This window comes from Fundulus heteroclitus, unplaced genomic scaffold (genome assembly GCF_011125445.2).
Source record: "Fundulus heteroclitus isolate FHET01 unplaced genomic scaffold, MU-UCD_Fhet_4.1 scaffold_38, whole genome shotgun sequence".
NCBI lineage: Eukaryota > Metazoa > Chordata > Actinopteri > Cyprinodontiformes > Fundulidae > Fundulus > Fundulus heteroclitus.
In genome coordinates this window covers 808,375-831,222 of record NW_023396792.1, presented here as the reverse complement: position 1 = coordinate 831,222, position 22,848 = coordinate 808,375, and the positions used below count along the sequence as shown (strand labels likewise).

Here is a 22,848-nt window from a genome sequence, read left to right as displayed (position 1 = left end):
CCCCGGTTGACCTAAGGGCAAAGTGTCTCTCAGAGGTTAAATATTCAGTGAGCTCACATATTAAAGCTTTTGCGAAAGCATTTTCAGTACTTTTGTTTTTGTCCCAAAAAGATTTTAATGCATTATTGTTGATTTTCTCCCATACCTGTGGCAGATGTAGCGTTGTGTTAAAAATGTACTGTAATGTACTCAAGCGAAGTTATTAAACACATTTATAATGTCAAAACACAATCCAGCTATGTTTTTTAAATCCCCTAAAACAAATTTTAGGCTGACAGTGATTTGGGTTATATAAATGCTGTACACAATGCTCTACTTTAGGACTTTTTCCAGTCAAAGATCCAGCCCAGTCCTGAAGCGAATTCATTATGTGAACATGCTAAAGCCACAGAGCTACATCGGCCTCCATGTTTGACGTCCCTTTTTTATGTGCAGAAAGCCTTAAAACAAATTTATTTGACCAGTTTAAAATTACTAAACTGGAAGAATGGGCAAAGACCCAATTGTTTAATGGCACCATGCACTGCAAGGAACTTGGTCAGGATGGATAACAAAATGTTCAAAGCTCACAGTTAGAGGAGATTGAGATTGTGCTACTGCAATAAAACATGACTTCTCAGACTCTTTGCACATGCTTACCAGGGTGGCAGATATCGTGCAGGGCATTGTACACGGCATGAAAAACACAGACCAATAGCCCCAGCAGTAGCTGATGTGTTTGGCACTGCTGCCTTTTCTTGCCCAAACCTCCATCTGTTTTGGCAAACCAATGCTTGTTTTCTCTCCTCTGCAACATCAGTGAAAAAGGCCCAGCACTATAAGATGCATCGATGTCAGGTGACGCATCCACTACCATAGTTCCCACATTTTTAAGTCAGCTTGATGATTGATTCAGATAGAAATGCGTAAGCAGACCTTTCATCTAGGTGCAAAGACATGATGTCCTATGGAGAGTTTTACAAATGAAAACACATTTAGCAATTAAAATATTTCTTTAATGATTCAGCCTGATTAATACCTGTAATGTACTGGTACGAGGAGAACCCGATGTTCGAGCTGGACACAGCAAATAGTAATAAAAGTTTATTTAGAATGGGTGCAGAAACAGGCAGATGACCAGATGATGATGACTGAAGATAACTGACTGCTGACCAGGTGATGCAGGAAGAAGATGACTTGATCATGCAATGCAGGCGATGTTGCAGGCAGAACCAGACCTGATCAGTTGTAGCAGACAGAACCAGACTTGACTAGAAGCCGTCGAAGAGTTCCCAGCACAGGCAAAGTGAGACACAAAAGTCCCAGCAGAAGCTAGTACCAGGCGGTGCACACAAGCACTAGTCAAACAGAACTAGTGTTGCAGGGGGAGGACAGATCCAAAAGATCAAACTGGCAGAGCGACTAGAAGACACTGGGAACCAACCTGGATCCAGCGAGACAAGACGTTCTGGCAGAGAGTAGTGATTGGCTACAACCATTATTGGAAAACTGGTCAAACACGCCCTTCACCTCCCACCCCCCACCCCAATTCCCCCACCCACTCCTTCCCCCTCCATCCACACCTCTCTTCATGGTGCAACACTCTGCTACAAATCCATTATTCTGGCTGGTTGACGTGTTTGTGTTGCAGGATGTCGGACAGGCGAGGCCAAGCTGACCAAAGGCTTTAACCTTAACGATTTAACACAGTGAGACTGAAACACATAGCTACATAGACAGAGGCGCGGTAGGGGAGCAAGCAGCACCGTGCTACAGTACCGAGTTCCCTGCCGCGAGCTCCCTGCCGCAACAAAGGAATGTGCAGCTGGGATCCAGTTCTTCAACGCGCTATCGCAGCGGACAACTCGCTGCCAGCATACCCGTGACAGTACGAAGTTCCCTGACGAGAGTTCACCGCGACAAAGGAATGTCCTTTGCAGGTCCTTTGGTCCAGTTTGGACAATATCACAGCCTCATAAATGCACATCGTATTATACCTCCAAAACCTCAGAAAATTTTAACTTGGTGGCCTGGGGGTTAGAGCAGGGCACTTGTGTCCTGGGAACACTGCAAGTTCCCCGGTTCAAATCCCACTGTAAATCATGGTTACTGTGCTGGACCCTGAGCCTCAGAATGTTCCCCAATCGCCGCTCAGTGGCAGCCCAGCAATGACAAATAAAAAGATGATGAAGACATATATGGTAACCTTTAAAAGTGCGTTCAAAATTTTTCAGCAAATTTAAAGTGCATAAAAAAATGAAACTCCCCATAATGCTGAATCAGTAGGAGCCCCGAGCTTGTCTCTCTGCAATGATATGGGCCCATCTAGGGGTAATGGGAGACGGCACCCGAATCGTGTTACCTATGTCATATCTATTCCATTACTTTGTTTTATTCTGACTTCACACAAATACCAACATGGTTTTCAGTACTGCTGGGGCAATCTCAAGGTATTCTACTGCAATTTTCATGCAGAATACCGGCAGAGATGGCTGTGTCAGTCACAATCTGCTTCGGTTTGTCCTCTTCTTGCGTACACATGCTGTATTCACCTGGTTTGTTGACAAATGGGTAGTGGATCCATTCCTTGGCAGTTTGTGGAAATAGCGCTTGGACTCTTTTCAAAGCAAAGACAGGGGATCGTCCGCCAGCTGGGGAGAATGAAGGCACAAGCCCAGTCTCTTCCAATATCCCAGATAATGATTGAAACCTCTCAAATATACCTCTGTTCACGTGCCATCCCCATAAATCCAGTTTGGCTTTAAATGCTACTTTATCTGCCAACTTGAAGACAGTTGCCATTTCTCCCTGGAGTGACAGATTGAGTTCATTAAGCAGGTTGTCCAGGAAATGCCAGCTGTGACTTTTTGTCTGAGAGAAATCTCTGCACTTGCTCTCATAATTCAAAAACTCTGTGACCAGCAATCCCCCGCTCAGGACGGCCATCACATTTATGTGTAAGATGTCCACCTCCTCACACAGCTGCTTGAACAGGCGTGAGTTAAGGGCATATTCTTTGATGTGGTCAGTAACTTTAACCTCATCCTTCAATATGCGGTTATTTTCTGGTGGCATTTTTCGGCGAGGTAGCATTTCACTGAGGACGACACGATGCGTAGACTCACATTCAGGTGCAGCCTCCTTAATCCGATCAGTTAAACCAGAGAGCAAAGGCAGCCGCTCTGTCTTTGCATATGACAACACAAAAGGACATTTCCGTTTTCTAGTTTGCTGAAAAAGGCACCTATGCTATCATTTTAGCCGCAGCCTCTCCTAGAAGTTCACGGCAAATGTCTTTAGTGGCAGGCAGGACCAGTGAATGGCTTCTTAGCCTTAGCTATACGGTTAGCCACCAAATAAGGTACTCTTAAGCTACGTTCACACTGCAGCTTGAAGTGACCCAAATCCGATTTTTTTGCCCATATGCGACCAGTATCTGATCTTTTTATGACAGTCTGAACAACACAGATCGGATTTTTTCAAATGCGACCCAGGCCACTTGGATATGTGGTCCTGAATCCGATACGTATCTGATCTTTTCAAATGCGACCTGTGTCCGTACGGCCGAGTCGCATTTATCCGACCTGTACGTCACCAATACTCGACAAACGTTACTATTCTGCGTCCTGCTATGCAGAAGCGGGAAGAAAGACGACACCCATAGCGGACTACAATGAGAAGAGCAGTCAGTGGAGAGAAAGCTCCGGTTAGAAAATAAATTAAAGACCGCAAAATGGGGCGCACTTTTGGCGCAGCAGGTAGCGCGACCCATATCCGGAGGCCTTAGTCCTCGACGAGGTCGAACCTGGGAACGAATCCGACCCGCGGTCCTTTGCCGCATGTCTCTCACCCTCTTCCACCCCCCTTCCTGTCAGCCTACTTTCAGAAAAAGCGAGGCACCAGAGCCGCGACCCCCCCCCCCCCCCCTTTACTTCCGCAAACACTGAGGACGCTTGCTACGTGTGACGTCATCGCGTCCACGAGTGCGCATGGGGGACACTTAGGTTGAACGCATTCAGTTCACACAGGAGATCACATAGAAGCCGCATATATTTGGAAATGTAAACGACCACGCAAAAAAATCTGATTTCACAAAAAGATCGGAATTGAGCATTAAGGCCTCCAGTATGAACGTAGCCTTAGTGCACTGGCATTTATTGATGTGCCATCCCTCAGTTATTGATTTTGTCCTTCTTATTTGTTTTTGTTTTATTTCAAAGTACTCCAAAGGCTTGCTTTTTATTGGCAGAACTCTTGGTCTCCAAGTGGCAAATGAATTTTGAAGATTTCGTTGCTTTCATTAGAGAGCTGGTCACATGCAGAATGGGCTTTGTGCGTGGAAATCACCTGTCACAATTAATCAATATTTTAAGTAGAGAATATATTAAATTCTTAGAAGTCGTGGGCTCGTTTTCTGCCTCCTCAGCAAACCCTTTTGTCATGTTGGTTTTGCTAATTTGTGGGTTTACTTTTAGCGGTAACGTATCAAGACATGCATCTTGACATGCATCACGAGTGAGTCATAGATGGATGTAATGAAGAGAATCCATCCATTTTTCCGTAAAAGCATTGTTCAGACCCAGATATTAAATTAAAATAGAAGTAATGTACATTATGTATTCTTTCTGTGTTGGGGATTGCTGCTTTAGATTTTGTTTTTGATCTTTCTGACCTCGTAGACGAATCATCATGAGCTCTTGGATTGATTTTCGTGGGTTGGCTTCTCCCAAGTGCTTCCACTACTATTCAGTGTTTTCTCTGTTTGTGGAGAAAGATTCTCACCTTAACCTTTTCCACACTATAGAATATTGCTTCTCATCTGTTATTGAGTTGTTTTAGATTGTGGCATAATGTGTGTTTTTTATCTTTCAGGCTACTTCATGTCGTCAGACAGATTTATTCATGGTGCGAGGGGGGTGGGTGTGGGTGTTTAGCTGGTTTGTTGATTCAACTGAAATGAATTTGTGTGTGAAAATGTCTGGAAAAAGATTAGCTTGTGCTAAGAAAACATAAATTACTAGGATGTTGTGCATATGTAAGAAAATATTTGAGGTAATTTTCTTTCTTATTAAGCTGATCTCTGTAACTGCTGTGGGTGTTTCTAAAAGACATTTGGGACTTTCTGTCAGACACTCTGAGGAGCTGATTCACAAATGGGGGGTATTAATGTGACTGGCTGGGAAACTAGTAACTTCACACTGATTGGAAAATAACAGGGTTCACTTCTTTGACACCTTTAGCCTGTTGTAATTCCAGAAGCTTAAAGGAGAAACTAATTGACACATTTGGTCCAGAACTTCTTGGTTCGCGAGGCAGGAGTTGAGTATCAGTGATGCGAAAAAGTAATTAAGTCTTGTCCTCAGTCTGCCGCTGTGGGGTTGAAGCCACATTGGGGCCCGGAGGTCAATACAAGAAAAAAAGGTTCCTTTTTCCTTTTTATGGCTCCACTGTGCCAACTCCTGAGAAAATTCTCAATTTTGTTACCCTCTATCACTATATCATAGGTACAGAGATCTAAATATTAAAACTTTTCCAGTTATGACTCAGGGGTAGCAGCAGTCAAACTTTATTTAACTCTTTAGTGGGATCCTGAAGCATTTCCTTTTTTTTTTTTTTTTACAATCATATTCTGCCCTGAATGTCTGCAGAGTCTCTTTAGTTTCAGCACGTCCACAACTCTTTACGTGAGCGGTGTTTAATGGGCAGTTCAACATATCAGATGTCTCTTTCTGGTGTACTCTGATTAAGTCTCCTGGACTTATCTGTAAGGATGAGCCTAAACACTCTTCACGGGAAACTTGTTTTAGCAGTATCATTTATTTAGTCTCTTGTCATAACGAATAGTTTGAGATGATCAGATTATGTATTTGGCCAGGACATTAAGAGGTTTGCGTTTTGGCTTAGTTCTCTCTTGGCTGGAGTAGTAATGTCTGCATCACTAAGGTACTGCATTTCTCTGTCTACAAACCTCAATTCATCCTTCCATCACCTTAGAAGAAGTGAGAGAAGGCACTTAAACATAATTTGGTATTAGGGGAAGTGGCAGTCTGCTGACTGTAGCTGGCTTTATAGAATGTTCGGTCAGCTTTAATGATGCATAAAGTACATAAGCAGAGTGATATGCTCAACATTATAGAAATTAAAGCCTCTATTAGTCTGCCAATTGAGGAGCATCAATATTAACCGAAATTTAAAGTGAACGTGGCAGCGGTCTCAAAACAGCAGTTATGATTAACAGCTTGGCATGAAATACCAGACGGGTGCAAGTCTCCCAGACGTCCATCTAACACGAAATCTGTTCAAATTCGCTACTATCAAGAAAGAAATAACTGCTCTAGAGTCAACAAAGCTTGTCAATGTGAGTTCTTCAGAAATGCCTATAGGTCTAAAGAAACTTAAAATCTGCAGTACTGGATGCAGATTTGAACGTAGTGAAAATGTATGAAGGTGGTCTGAGTGACATAACGTCCCTATACATGAGAGCCAAATTAATCTGAAAAAAAAAATGTGTGCAGGGTATATTTGCTGTTACACTTTATTTTAGAAGACTGCTCACAAAAAGTAAGAGTGAAATCAAATTATTGTCTGTAAAGAGACCTATTCATGTTCCTCATATTTGCAGCAAAATGAGGTTTGAAACATTAAAACTGAAAATCTCAAACCTAAAGTCTCTTCCATATATTCACCGTCCCCGCTCACATTTACTCATTAGAAGATCAATTTGTAAATAATTAACTGTGATAAAATGTAAATTGTGTTTGCTAGAATAAATTACTCATTAAAAGATGTATCTTTGACTATTAATGAAAACTGTGTTGATTATATTGTTCAGGACAGACTGACCACGTGTTTTTTTCCCTGTTTGGGCTGTTATACAAGCTGTTATCATTGTTCACTAAAATCAATGTTTTGACTGAACTAAGTTATGAATTAATTTATTTTGTGAAATTAAGAGGTTAGGATGTTAGTCCACATGAAAATCTTATATGTTTAAAAGGCAGGGCCACTTGCAGTTTAAAATAGACATTTATGAAAGCCAAGATGGCTCTATAACCTTCTGATAGGTTAATTAACAACATTTTAATCAAAAGAAGGCCTGCCTGTGGGTATAATTTCTGGCAACACCTCAAACACACCACTTCTTTGTGACGTCATAGATTTTTTATTTATTTTTTTGGGAAAAAAAAAAAAACAGGCAACACATCAGGGAGATAACTGTGGACCTCAACAAGTCTGGTTAAACCATGGATACAATTTCCAAAATCCAGATGGGGGCCACATTAATTTCAAACAATTATATACAAGCATAAACACCATAGTAGAGTCCAGCTGTCATACCATTTAGAAAAAGACTGATTCTGTGTCCCAGAGATGAATGTGCAATTCAACGGCAGAAAAAATCAGAAGACCTTATAGAGGTACTGACTGAAGCTTTCTCAGTGAAACAAGCCCTTTCCCAACATAAGCGACCAGAAAATAAACGATTACAGCTTGCAAAGGCAATCAAGGAAAAAAGATTTTAATTCTTAAAGACATGGCGTGGTCTGATGAAATCAAACATCAAATGTTTGGCCAATAGAACCATTTTTTACTGTTTAGAGTAAAAGGATAAATCCTGCAAGTCTGACAACACCATTCCAGCTTTAGGATGGTGAACACTTCCCAAAACAAATGGCGTCATTGGGAAAGAAAAAGCTAAGTGGAAATATTGAGCAACCTCCTAAGACATTAGCCAGCAGATTAAAGCTTGGACAAAAAAAAAAAAAAAAGCATTACACGTCTTTATGAAGTGTATGTAAATAGTTGTTTTTAAACTTAAAGGCATTTATCTCTTGAACAACTAACAGAATTTTTAATCATTGTTTTTCACAGTGCTGGACTTGTGGTTCACTAGCCCACACATTCATATTTTAGTACAAATTCACTAACTGCTACTGTACTTTAGTTACATTAAAACAGCAAGAAGGAAAAAAAACAGAGATTCTATTTACCTACTTAGAGAAATCAGTCCTTTCTTAGCTCTGTGCTTTTTATGTTAGATCTTTTTTATGTTTCCAATTTTTGTCCAAATTCATCATTTTCCATTCCCTCCTCTCCTGCAGTCTTGTTTATTTCACTCTCTCCTTTTTATTTTTCGTCTCCTCTAACGTTCTCCTCATCTGTCTGTTCTCCTTTAGGAGCTGCTGTTCAGCGTCTGTGCCCTTAATGTCATCTCCACCATTGTGTGCGCTCTTGCCACCGCGATGTGCTGCATGCAGATGGTGTCAACTGATGTACTGCAGATGGTAAGAGGGATGGAAGGGTGGGCTCTTTTAAAATCCACAACTGGTATTTCATACCATCGAACACACCCGCAACTCATCAGGTAGAGCGCTCCTGTCATCGTAAAACTTACCTTGCTGTAGCTTGTGATGCAAGAACCCTCCACAGTTTTCATGCTGGGAATTTTATGCCTGCTTAAACAAGTTTAAATATTTAGACTGCTGCCTGTGGCTACGTGTTTTCTTTGACAACAGTCTGCAGAGACGGGAAATCAGCAGTGACATTTTGTTTTGAATGTAGTCTGACCAGCCTGGAAAACCCAGAGTTTTGGAAGCAACTGTTAAAGCAGAACTTGTGATTCAGTCTAATTATTATAAAGAAAACAGAGTAGGAATCAGAATATAGACATAAAGGTATTATGTTATGCTTGTGCAGCAATTGCTAAAAAAAATCTTTGTCAGGGAAAAAGATATAGAAACAAGAGAGATCATTGTCTATTGATGTCTATTGATTATAAATAAATCATGTATAAGTAGAAATATATAAATTAGTCAACTTGTCTTTGGGTTACATTTAGTACTGCAAATAAGTTCCCAGTAAAGAACAGGATAGCTTTTAATGATATAGCTGAGGGTTGTCAAAATAATCGATATCTTGATATAATCAATACTAAAAACATTAACTATTCAAAGATATTAACTGAGCCATATAGATTTACCCAAATTGTTGCATTTCTTGCACAGCAATAACAGCCTCTCCCCTCCCACAGCCATTCATCTGAGCAATTATTTTCTGCTAGAAGTTGAAACTCTAACATGTTGAAAACATGTTACATGCTAAGCTAACACATCAAGCTAACGTTATTCAATTCAATTCAATTTTATTTATATAGAGCCAGTTCACAACACGTCATCTCAAGGCACTTTACAAAGTCAAATTCAATCAAATTATACAGTTTATTATTTAAAGAAACCAAGCAGATTGCATCAAGTCTTGACAAGCTGCATTCCCTCCTAGTGAAGGAGCGTAGAGCCACAGTGGACAGTCGCCTGCATTGTCGATGGCTTTGCAGCAATCCCTCATACTGAGCATGCATGAAGCGACAGTGGAGCAGCAGAACCAGGCTCTGTGTGAACAGTCATCTGCCTCAGCCGACTGGTGGTTAGAGAAGACAGAGCAGAGAGACAAAAAGTTATGTTATATGGTAATAGCAAATGATCTGTCTCCCCTGGATAATGTCACAGCTAACAGAACGCCAGACCAGGTGTACCTACTATGAAGAGTAAAATGACAAAAAGTTGAAATAACAACAAACAATGCAAATTGGAGAACAGTAGGAGAACTCAGCAGAGTAAGAAAAATAGACCCTGATGTCCTCCAGCATCCTAAGTCTATAGTAGCATAACTAGAGAGATAGCTCAGGGTAACCTAAGCCACTCTAATTAGAAGCTTTGTCAAAAAGAAAAGTTTTAAGATTAGTCTTAAAATTAGACAGGGTGTCTGCCTCACGGACCAAAACTGGGAGTTGGTTCCACAGGAGACGAGCTTGATAGCTAAAGGATCTGCCTCCCATTCTAGTTTTAGAGACTCTAGGAACCACCAGCAGACCTGCAGTCTGAGAGTGAAGTGCTCTCAGACTGCTCAAATAGCTCATGATGGTTCACGAATTCTGCATTTTTTCTTTATGTTTGGACCAACAAAAACAGTATTTTTAAATAGGAGAGGGTGCAACTGCAGTTTATTGGAAATGTAGCCTACATTTGGCAGTGTACATCCAGTATATGTTGCATCTAAATTGTAATGATGACGAGCCTACATTTTTCAACATTTCCAAAGAATCCGCGACAGCCTCGCTTGGCGGCAGCTGATATTACCCCTGATGTAGCGCAAGATTCCCACAAAGATGATGCTGCTTGGAAATGTACCAGCATATCTGTTTATGACATAGAAATGAAAGGCCGATACACAGGAGGGGGTACTAGATCATCGGACTGAAGTCCCTAACTTTGCAAAATTTCCTTTGAGTATCTGTCTTACATTTTAAAGGTTACAGAAAAAAATTCACAGGAAAAAAAAGATACAAATAGACGTTCACCTTTGGCTCATCGTTTCAGTTCATTGAATCTGTAAAGTACCAGTGAATCTAAGGATCTAATAAGTTGTGTAGTAATGGCCTAGTCATGTTTCTTTTTATGTTGCTTTCCAGTTCATGCCGCACAGAGCTCGAGCCTTAAATGCTGAGTGTATGACCCCTCATGGTACCATCCTACATCAGACCCTGGACTTTGACGAGTTCATTCCTCCCATCCCTCCGCCACCGTACTACCCCCCCGAATACACATGCACTCCTTCAATGGATGGACAAAGGTGAGAAGCTTTACAGCAACGTTTCAATGTATCTGCTTAGAGATGTAGACACCATCACAGTATAAAGATTATTTGATTAATTTCCAACAGCAAATCTAACTTGTGGTTGTTCAGTGTTTAGATTGTGTCCAGAAGTCAAAATATATACCTTTTATTTGCTACAAATTCCTTAGTAATTCCAAGTACAATAAACTTTACCTTAATTTACCCAGTCAGTGAAATGCTGTCCAATAACTATTAAAAATTAAATGCATTTAAAGACTGCAGTCATCAGTCAAAAGCAGCCTAATGCAGTTTGTAGAGGACGTCAGTTGAAATGGGGTAAACGTGGTCCTATGTGTTTTCTTAGACGTCCCTTTAATATAAATAAAAGCAGGATGCAATTATTTTAAAAACACTAGAGATTTGAGACTGGACCGTGAATAACAAAGGGAAGTAAAGACTGAAGTTAAAAATAATGACTCCTGGTGAAGCATTTGAAAACAAATCCTGATTATAATGATCATGAGTGGAAGCTGAGTCTTACCCTGGTAAATATAGAGACATGGGTCACCAAGCAATATGAGGAACTCATCTGTTGTATATAATATCATTAAAGATTAAGAAAATCCTGAAAAAAATTAATATTGCACGGCTGAGTTTTTAGGCCTTTGGCAGCTTTGCCATAACAGTGCTGGGAATCACTTTAATATGAAAAGAAAGGGGAAAAAACACCTGACCAGGATCGAATAAGGCCACCGTTGGATGTGGATCTGTATTTACTCAATTTAGGCTAAAATATAGAGATTAAGTTAAAAAAAACTCTCATATTTTCTAATAAATGAAAATGTATGATTCATTTTGGATAAACATAGATTTCACATACTCAAGACTTAAGTAATCAAGGACAGTACATCTTCATCAGAGTTACAAATGTCTGCATCAGTGATTTAATTGGACTTAATTGATACACATAGCTGGTTCGAACTTAGCCATCTGTGAAGGAGCCAGCAATGCTGAGTGAGAAAAATGTTTGGCACAAATTGTCCTGCTATAGATGCATCATTTCTATTCTGCAGGGTGCTGCTGCATCACTATTTAATAAAAGCAAGGCTCTGCAATAAAGAAACTTGGAAGCTTAAACTGTCTTCCAAAAAGTCTAGACCTGTTTTATCAAGGAATTATTTTTTATATAAAAATGAAAACTGCAACAAAAAGAAGCCCAAAACAGTTTAGAGCTAAAATGATATACTGCTTGAACAGGAAATGCATTTTACAATAACAACAATATCTCTGATCAGCTTTCTTTAAATGTGGCAGTAAATTTGCATTGGGCCGCAAAAAGCTTTTCCGTTTAAAACATTTGATATGCTGCAATTGTGCTATATGTCCAGTGCTCTCGAAAAATGGTTGAGTAAATATTCAAGTAGTCGTAGTGATGTTAACAGTCAAGTTTTGAAAAATTGCACTCATCAAAAGGAAATTTAATCTCATTAAGTACCATATTTTTCGAACTATAAGTCGCTCCGGAATATAAGTCGCATCAGTCAAAAAATGCATCATAAACAGGGAAAAAAACACAAGTCGGGCTGGACTATACACATTTATTTAGACATTTATTTCAGACAGCCCAAGACTAAAATTTTTACATTTAATCTGATAAACCAATTTATTCATTTACACAACTGCATCCACAACCGGCTGAATAACTTGGAACATACCTGGGAGGTTGCATAACAAGCCAGCAACTTCAACACACTTCAGTGTAACGGGCCATTACCCTGAAAGTTGTCAAAATTACGCTGAAATTAGACCGTAACGGTGCTACGTGCTAAACTAACAGTACGATGCCGATTATTCAGAGTAACATAAGGCTCACCTGCATCAGTGTAATTGTAAACCGCCCGGACAACAGACCTTTAAACTAGCTGCTAGCTAGTCCATTAGCTTCATGGACATCCCAATAACAGGGTTCTGTCTCGTTTTGGGCCCTTCGAGCTGCACCATGCAACGTGCTGCTGCATGAATGCAAAGTGAAACAGCGAAACAACATACAACCATGTGTTCAGTCTTTGTTGTCTATAAGTTAATGTTTCAATTAATTTGTAAGTGGTACAAGAGCAGCATATAGTTTTTACAAGCCTAGAGCGCCCTCTTGCGGCTATAGACGGTAATGTTTAATTCTTGGTTCATGTTGGTCAAAATTAATTACCATTTAAAATTGAAATATAGGTCACACCTGACTATAAGTCACAGGATTGGCCAAAACCATGAAAACAGCGCAATTTATAGTCCGAAAAATACAGTATTTTATTTTACAAAATTTTATTTTGCTGAATCTCTGTCTCATCATAGGTGTCTTCAAAGGGCAAATATTATGCTTTTAAATAGTTTCCTTTTCACATTCACATCCTTCAATTGTGGCCTATATAAAGTGGAACAGCAACGACTTGGTCTGAATTCTTCATCAGGGAAGCTCAAGAGACGCCTCTTGTAACCCATCAGCAGCAGCAGCCTCTGAAAGCACGTCTTTTTCATGCCATTTTGATGTGGCTCAGTTTTACCTATTTCAGTACAAATTAAATAAATTTATGTTTAAAATAAAATCAGAGGAAGCACAAAATCCGTTAAAAGCAAATAAGAAATAAACTACAATGACATGTTGAGTCTTGCATTAATTTCAGTCTGTGAGAGAGCAAGAGAGACTTACAGCAGATAACAGGAAGACTGATTGGAGAACAGCAAAGTTGCTCTGTTGTATCCCTTTGAGCTTTATTTGGAACATGCTAGATTTTGAAATATTGGCAGCCTTTTGGAAATCTCAGAGTCAAGATAGATCTACTTTCTCAGGGGATCACACACAGAGGAAGACTGCTGCTTCTGTAATGCCAGCTGTTTTACCTTTGCTAATCTCTAATAAAATATGCTAAAGCCATCTTAAAATGCCATCTCCCTTTGTCTTGTTGTACAATGTCCTCAACTCTCTCTGTCTCTTACCCACAATGAAGTTGCTTTGACTCAAAATATGAATAATTAACCACTCACAACAAGAGAGCGAGATTTTGTATTTTCTACATTGTAGATCTTAGATAGTGGTCAGAATCAGCTAGAATTGGGGTCAGCAGGTAAAACATCACAACCAAATAAATGTGGATTATGGTTGAGAGATAGGCTAAAGTCTGCAGAAGCAAGAAGTACAGAAGAAAATGGACGGTAAAGAAAAGAAAAGGAATTTCTGCTTAATCTGTTTTCCCCCACGCTCTTTTACAAATTTTAGCAGACAATTCTTTTAAGTAAATCTACATTTGCATGTTTTGTAGACTGTACTTTAAACAATTTAGTCATACTGTCTGGAGCAGCATTTAAATCCTTAAAAAAAAAAACACTCCTATCAAGCAGTATTCATATATTTATTTATTTATTATCTCAGTGTGGCAATCACGTGTCACTGTGACCAGTGGCGAGTCGGAGCATTTCCCCCCTATAAAAGCAGCTCTGGATGATTAGATGACCCACCCCCACCCAATAACTCCCTCCATTTTCCTGTCTTATGAACAAGAATGCCACGGCTGGTGCTTTTTGGCTGGAAGCCACACATGTTTGTCAATTATGCCATAAATATATACAAGGCAGAGGAAGCTTTTATGGTGTCTCTACTGAAGGCCAGGCATGTGTCATGACATCATAATGGCTCCGATGGTTGCAGGGAGCTCCGGCTGTATTTCATGGTCTGCCGCTTTAGCTGAGAATAGGGTTGTAATTAAAAGATATAACAGCACGCATGGCTGCTTAATCTTAATTGGCACCATATAAAACAGCGGTGGGGCACACTGAATAATAGGCCGATGATACATATTGTCTGGATTTGACTGTTTGTGACAGGAGGATAACTTTCACTGTTTAGTTCTTTATACTTTATTAAATGCTACTGTGTTGTTGTTTCTTTGGACCAATATTCACATTTATCAGGCTGGTTAAACACTTAATGCTGCGTGACTGACTCAACATAGTATCCAGTCTATCTATATTCAGTTTTCAATTTGTCTTTAAGAATTTTATCCATTGCTTTTGTTTGTGCTGTTACATCCTTGGCAGAGGGCTGCATCTGGACTTCCCACACTCCCCCTTCAGCGCCATCTATGGGGTGCCAATAAACAGCCCGGGAACCCTTTATCCAACTGACCTGCCCCCTCCGTACGAGTCTGTGGTGGGTCAGACTCCTGCCAGCCAGGTGAGGGGTACACATCCAATTCTGCCTTTTAAATTACTGTATATGGCCCACATTGGAAACAAAGAAGCAGAAAGGTCTTAAATGCTTTTTCCTAAATTATAAATACTTTTCAGGGATTTTATTTCATTATTATCTACACAAGCAGGTATTTATAGGCTACAGATTGATTTGCAGTGTATAAATACACTGCAGATACACTGTAATATATATATATATATATATATATATATATCTATATATATATATATATATATATATGATATATATATCTATATATATATATATGGATATATATCTATATATATATATATATATATATATATATATATCTATCTTATATATATCTATCGTATATATCTATCTAGCTATATATATCGTACTCTATATATATATATATCTATATATATATATGTACTACAATATTCTTCCACCAGATATGAAATCCAATTGGGCTATTTTTGAAAATGGGTTGTGTAACTTATTTGTTTAAGTTACATGACGAAAACCGAGAAAATTTGTAAAGCATAACCAGTTTATGCGGTTAGTTTGATTTGAACTAAATAAATGTTATGTTATTGTGTATTAAAAGAAGAAAAGTATTTCATGCCAATTATTTGTTGCTTTTTGTGAATAAACCACCTGGACGGTTACTGTAATGTGATCAGATCAGATCATTATTATTAAGGCCCAGCCTTAATAATAATAATAATAATAATAATAATAATAATAATAATAATAATAATAATAATAATAATAATAATAATAATAATAATAATAATAATAATAATAATAATAATAATAATAATTTATTGTTATTATTATATAGGGCTGGCATATTATATAGGGCTGCACAGTGGCACAGTGGGTAGCACTGTTGCCTTGCAAGAAGGTCCTGGGTTCGAGTACACCCCTGGGTCTTTCTGCATGGAGTTTGCATGTTCTCCCTGTGCATGCGTGGGTTCTCTCCGGGTACTCCGGCTTCCTCCCACAGTCCAAAAACATGACTGTTAGGTTAATTGGCTTCTCCAAATTGTCCTTAGGTGTGAGTGTGTGTGTGAAAGGTTGTTTGTCCTGTTTGTCTCTCTGTGTTGCCCTGCGACAGACTGGCGACCTGTCCAGGTGAACCCCGCCTCTTGCCCAGTGAATGCTGGAGATAGCACCCCCCGCGACCCCGTGAGGGATAAAGCGGTTTGGAAAATGGATGGATGTTATTATTATTATTATTATTATTATTATTATTATTATTATTATTATTATTATTATTATTATTATAGCCTACCTGACAGTGTAAAAATAATCTTCCCTCCGACTGTTTGTTTAATTCAATACTAGGATTTTATTCCAATATTGGATTACATCCACAAATTAATAAGTCTTTAACAACTATGATACACTTAAGTTGCTATTTGTCTGCACTTGTAATTCTTTTGTTAAAAATAAAAGAAAACTATTTGTTGTGTGATAGAGTAATGGAGCCCTCTAGAGACCAGTTAGTGGTATTGTAGGTTTGTTGCAGCACAGCTCATGCAATACATACAAAACATTCAAAGTCCTTAATTCCTGCTTACATGGTACATGGTCTGGTTCTTAAACAAATGATCTTGCTTTTTACAGGTCACCACCAGTAACGAGCAGCAGGCCACCGAGTCCAGTCTGTGTGACAGAAACACCACAGCAGGATTCAGCACGCAGGGTAAACCTCTGCAGGACCAAGACTGGCACCATAAAGAAATATATAAATACCTCAATAAGTTTTGTTCAATTTTATAATAGCTGTGATGAGTGATCTCAGTATTGACATCATCATTTAATTTACCCTTTAGTTTCATTTAATTAATTTGTTCTGCACTATTTTTATTCTTTATTCATCAATTGCATTTATATATTTTTGTTTCATGTTTTTACTATTTTCTTCATTCTTCTAAAAAATGTGAATTATATTTTCAGTTTTAAATATTAACCAAACTATTGTATGTTTTTTTTCAGTATTATTTATAAAACCATTTTCATCTCAATATGTCCCTTAAGGTTTTCCCTTATTTGTGTCCCAAAGCCCTTGTTAAACCAATGTATTAGAAATAAATATAGACTTTAAAACATTTCCAAATAAAAAAAAAAAAAAATATATATATATATATATATATATATATAATATATATATATATAGATAGATAGATAGATAGATAGATAGATAGATAGATAGATAGATAGATAGATAGATAGATAGATAGATAGATAGATAGATAGATAGATAGATAGATAGATAGATAGATAGATAGATAGATAGATAGATAGATAGATAGATAGATAGATAGATAGATAGATAGATAGATAGATAGATAGATAGATAGATAGATAGATAGATAGATAGATAGATAAATAAATAAAACACTATACACATTCATTGATTGATAAGCATTTATATTTCAATCATTTATATGCCTGTATTGCCATTTTAATTAATTGATTGAGGTAGTTTTATATTTCTGGAATTATCCTTACTTTTGTCTTGTCTTCCTTAAAAAAAATTACAGAAGGCCACAATAATTGCAAAAGATTGTTAGGCATGTGTTTCTCTTTAAGTCATAATTAACCCAATGTTTTTTTTTTTTGCATTTATATTTGTACTTTTTCAAATTTTCAGCCTCAGTTGACAGCGCGTCGCTGATGGTGTCAGAGGTGGCTGACCCGGACCAGACCTGCTCCTCCGAGGACCTGTGCTCCCTGGAGGTCCAGGGCTCTGACTCGTCTCCGTTTGGCACGCTGCAGACTGCCCCCACCGATGGCAGCTGCACCAGCCTTGAACTCTGCGCGCGCATCTCCTCCCGCTGCCATCGCGGCATGCCTAACACCGACGCTCGCCCCAGTGACACAGGATACAGCGAGTCCTCGCACACCCAGGACTCAATGGAACGTTCCCCGGATTGGTCCTCAGAAAACTTTAGCAACCTGGACCAGGAGGATTCTACAGAAAACACACATCCATGTGAGGAGCTCAGGGCTGCAATGCACATGTGTGACGAGCTGGCCTCAGCCAAACATTTACCAGAGGAGCCACCAAAAGCCCAGACACATTCCCTAATCAAAGCGAGAATGATGAGCAGGAAGCTCACCTTACCCGTAACTATCCCCCCACCACCACAGCCTTGCTCCCCAACCTCAGTGGCCTCCTCTGGTGGAACTTCTGCCATGAGCCCTTTGGCTCCCTCTCCTTCCCCCTCTCCTCCCATCAGACCACGAGGCCCCAGGCTGTGTTTCAGTGTTTGGTCACCCTCCTCCTCTTCACAGCCCCCCTCTACCTCAGCCCAGAGTGGCCAGTCGCCCTCAGAGAGGCCTCGGGTCCACAGAACAGCCAGGAGGTACCGCAAACTGGCACGCATCGTCCGCTCCACCAGTGACCCCATCTCCTGCTCCACCACGACAGGAAGTACGTGCAGGAAATCAGTGAAGACATCAGTCACTTCTGAATTTATAATGAAATAGAGTAGCAGTGGGAGCCTTACTGGATGTCAGAAATGTGGAATCCCATGGTCTGTTTGTCTTGGTCTGTTAAAGTTTTTTGTCTCCCCCTGCAGGACAAAACTGTGGCTGCACCACTGGAAGTAACCCAGCTGCTGCAGGTTCAGCTCGTACTTCTCCAGAGCAGGGTAAGAAAGTCTAAATAAGTATTATTTTTGTAACATAAATTACATTCATACTCCTTAATTGTGGATTTCTCTTGATTTCGTTTTTGTTCTTATCAAAAATAAAACTTTATCAGTTGCAAATAAATGTCCTGCTTCATTCAAAAGTTAATGAAGAAAAAAAACAATGTCTCTGTGTTATAAGAGTCATCTTCATGAATGTTTTTCGGCTAACTTACATGATTCAATGGCACAAGCTCTACTGGAAGTTTTTGTTATTTTCTATGCCTTGACGGTTTTTCACTGTTTCCCCCTCAGAGCCGAGAGATGTTTCGGCAGAAGTAGCCGGAGCGAAGCCTGGTCTCGTAGCTGTCGCAAAGCAGCAGCAGCAGCAGCAGCAAAAGGAGGGCAGGAAAGTTGACATCCACCTTAAACCCCGAGCCCTTCACACGCACCTCTCCCATGAGCGTCCACACTCGCTGGCTGACCTTAAGATGTACAAAGACACAAAAATATTAGTGGCCAAATTCCTGGAGCACTCCAGCAGCAGTAGTCTACCTCCAGAAGTCCAGCAGGTTGTCAACAACATCAAGTGTGTGATCAAATCGGATGAGAAACACATGGAGGAGGCCATCTTCAGTGCCAATGTCATCGATCAGGTAACTAGATTTGACTGTAAAGACACGTAAAGCTACACAAGATGATATTCTTCTTCTTCTTCAATTAATCACTCTCATAACTTCTCTAAATTAATGTGAAGAGTGAAGACTTTTTTTTTTTCCAGGACGATATGTGACATATGAATGGTTATCATGTTTGTCGTCTTTTGACTTTGACTGCACCAGACAGAAGGCAAGGCAAGGCAAATTTATTTATATAGCACAATCCAGTACAGAGACAATGCAAAGTGCATTACATGATTAAAATATAGGAAAATAAAACACATTAAAAGCAAGTAGGGATAGAATGTAGAAACAAAAAAGAACATTAAAACAGTTTAACTAGAACAGTCAAAGGCAATTTTAAACAAACGTGTTTTTAATAAAGGTTGGTGATAGGAAGGAGAAAACAGAAAATAACAGGTTAATCTGACCATTACATTCTGGTGTGTAAAAAAATTTAATTAACAGTTTCACACTAACTTTATACAAACTTGATAAATTATACAATGTGGACATATGGAATATTTAACATAGTGCAACATGGGGAAACTGGGAATTCAACTAATTTCTTGATCCAATCAGAAAAGTTATCGGCCAGTCAAGAGTTAAGTCCATTGACCCCAGCTTGGCTCAAGAGTTCATTTCTAGTTTAGAGGGAGTTTATTGACCAATCAGAGATAGACTCAGGGTAATCGTGCAGATTGCATGTGCCCCATTAAAGATCAGCGTAGATCCATTCATCCTTTCATTCATAAATCCATACAAAACGTTTTCTTGAAAGCATCAAAGAGGCTTTTCTAAGATTCAAAGATTCTTTGCCGTCACTGCGTGTTACTGAGGCGAAACATCCCCTCAGCCACTCCGGTTCAGATTACACATAATGAAGGCAAACAGGTTTTTTTCTCTTTTTTTTTTTGTAGCGTTCAGGAGCGTCACAGATAACAGATAAAGAGGTTGTAAGGTGCTTATTGTGCAATGGTGATTTGAGGTTTCATTTACAGCAATGTGCATTTAGATATTCTGAGATGATAGTGTGTAAGTAGGCAGTAACATTAAGGTGAATTGTAACGTATGATGAGCTAGTAACAGTGGGGTGATTTTAAAGCGTTGGACGGCAGTCTCCCGTCAGGGTGCAATTGCCCTCACAGCTCTGGGGAAGAAGCTGTTTCTAAGTTTATTTGTTTTGGCTTTGAGGCTTCTGAAGAGTTTGCCTGATGGGAAAGAGGCCAACAGCGCATTGCCTGGGTGGATGTGATCAGTGGAGATACGTCTGGCCCTTCTTTGGACTAGTTCTGCATAAATTGCATTGGGATGCAGACGGCATCCCATAATCCCCTTTGCTGTTCTTACCACCCGTGCTAAGCTCAAAGAATATTTCAAAAATAACAGGAATATATCACTTTAATCATAATAAATCTGTTTCATCCATCCATTATCTATGCATGCATAATGAGGATCACAGGAGGTCTGGTGGTCCTGTGCCTATCTCCAGTGAACCTGGCCAGCCAGATTGATAATGTGTAGCATTCTAGTTCTGCACATTATCAATCCCAGACTGCTCCTATCGAATCCATTTGGGGAAAGGAGGGACAATCAGCAGAGCTTTCCGAGCTGATTGGGCGAAGCGACACTTGGTGCCCGCCTACCAAAGGTTGGTTTGACCCAATTACGGTATCAAATTAAAGAGTAAGCATCAGACGTCATCAGAAACCACAAGAAGGCAAGCTAGTCAAGGCACTTCTTTTATGTTGTTTATGTTTGTTCGGCTGTGGACACGTCAGCTCTTGCTTTAGTCGCACCGGTATGTCCCGCCTTAAACCACAATACTGAAACGAGATCTTGCAGGCAAGATTAATCTCCAGCAGCCAACTGAGCAAAAGGCAAAGTACACCCCAGACAGTAATGCCGTCCTATCATAGGGCAACACTCATATAAGAGGACAAAGAAAACCCTGCGGGCACACACTTAATTACAACTTTTAATAGTCGCAAGGCAATACTGGTAATAATTAACTGACATTTCTTTGTTCACGCCATCTTGCATTCCCGATCATGTTATCACGCCATTGAAAAAAACAAAAAAAAAACAAGGCACAAATAAACTAGTTGCTCAGTCTCATCTAAGAGAAAGTTTCACATATGCTGTTAAGCATTCTGTCAGCTCGTACACTTCTCATGCTCTGACATACAAATCTGCCATCTCTGTGGATATAACTTTGCTTTGACTAAACCTGTTACTACGGAGCCATTTGAAGTGACCTACAAAAGCACTGTAGACTGTAAACTGTTTTTTTTTTTTTTTTCAAGTTAAGGTCAATTGTATGATAAAGACCTTGTGAGGCTTTATTTCCCTCAACACTTGAAAATGTCAAAATTAATTTACCCTTTTAGACGTGAAAAAAATCTAAAAACAAATAGCCTAACAATGTCTCTCTCTCTCTCTCTCTTTCTGTTTTCATGTTGCTAGGTGATGACCCAGCGCATCATCAGCAGTCCCAGGAAACGGGACCACGAGGACATCCATCTCCAGAGCTGCGGTGCTTTGAGTTCCTCCCCGTCCCCGTCTATGTGCCGTTCGAAACATCACCCACAGAAAACCAGCTCCACAAGCAACTCACAGGGCTCCCCTTCCTCTGATCAAAGCCTCGAGTGCAGAGAAACCATTCTCTGACCACTCGGGTCAAGACTCTGATGGCATTCCGGTGCGCCGACGTTGCTGCCCTGTGCAGCGGATGTCTGCAGAGTGATTAAAACCTTTCCAGACGTTATGGGATCATTGTTTGCTCAGTGTGGCTGCAGTACAAAGCATCTGAAATGCTCCCACACTGCCAGTAGTGCCCTGTGAGACAGTGCCAAGTCATCAGCAGAAATGGTAGCAAACTCGGTCAGAGCCTGCGAGTGTCTGTAGTGGCTTCTTTTTCTCGTTCGAAACAAACAAAAGAATGTTTTTTCTCCCTCAGGGGACCTTTTCTACTGAATTGCATCTCCTTATAAAAAGAAAACTACAAACTCAGCTGGTTAAGCCTGGATCCACGGCGTAGACGCAGAGAAATCTCTGTTGTCTGTATTCCTTTTGTCCTCATGAAAAACAAAGATGAATATGTTTGTATTAAACTGTAACCTGAACCGATGGGATGGGCACCGCTGGCCATTGTTTGCTGACTTGTGGAAGTGTTCCTGATAAGGTGGTGAATATTTTGTGGTTCAAAAACATCACAAATGTGGATTATTTAACTTACCTCATTGTGTTGGAATTCTTATCAGTGTTACAATAAAATATACATTTTTTAATTTTGACTGAGTCGTTTCTTTCTTTGTGTGGAGGCCAATTTCTCTCCCTCCCCCCTTCTGTCTTAATTTGCAATGTAGTAGCTGATCGTGTAACCTATATTAATAACATTAGATCTTCATTCCCGGAATGTTATTAAAACGTAAAGCTAATATTCTTTTCTAAATACCTTTTATACAACACGGACCGGTAGCCTGTCCAGGGTACAGCTCACCTCTTACACACTGGCATTTAGAGAAAGTGCCACCATCCCTCTGAACAGGAATACAGTGCCTATGCTAGTGCAAAAGTAATCACGCCAAAGCATTTTTCATGTTTTGTTGCCAAACAGTCTACAATTACCACCATCTATCACCATCTTTCCATCTATCCATCTTCGTGTTGAAAAATGTATGAAAACCCTTTACTTCCGGTTTACAGAATGAAGCGCTGTCCAGGTTTCATGTTGGTTCTTTTC

At 39.7% G+C, this 22,848-nt stretch overlaps 1 protein-coding gene across 2 annotated transcripts in view; it reads left to right on the top strand.

The window, feature by feature from the left end:
* fam189a1 (family with sequence similarity 189 member A1) overlaps positions 1 to 22,399 on the top strand; it is a 136,238-nt gene extending 113,839 nt beyond the window's left edge. For both annotated transcript variants that reach the window (XM_012850718.3, XM_012850717.3), the window contains exons 5-12: positions 8,157 to 8,264; positions 10,448 to 10,608; positions 14,683 to 14,818; positions 16,433 to 16,511; positions 17,463 to 18,245; positions 18,394 to 18,465; positions 18,760 to 19,100; positions 21,570 to 22,399. In XM_012850718.3, the coding sequence (XP_012706172.2) occupies positions 8,157 to 8,264; positions 10,448 to 10,608; positions 14,683 to 14,818; positions 16,433 to 16,511; positions 17,463 to 18,245; positions 18,394 to 18,465; positions 18,760 to 19,100; positions 21,570 to 21,773 (1,884 nt within the window). In that variant the 3' untranslated portion in view covers positions 21,774 to 22,399. The remainder of the gene's footprint in view (positions 1 to 8,156; positions 8,265 to 10,447; positions 10,609 to 14,682; positions 14,819 to 16,432; positions 16,512 to 17,462; positions 18,246 to 18,393; positions 18,466 to 18,759; positions 19,101 to 21,569) is intronic.
* Positions 22,400 to 22,848: the final 449 nt, after the last annotated feature.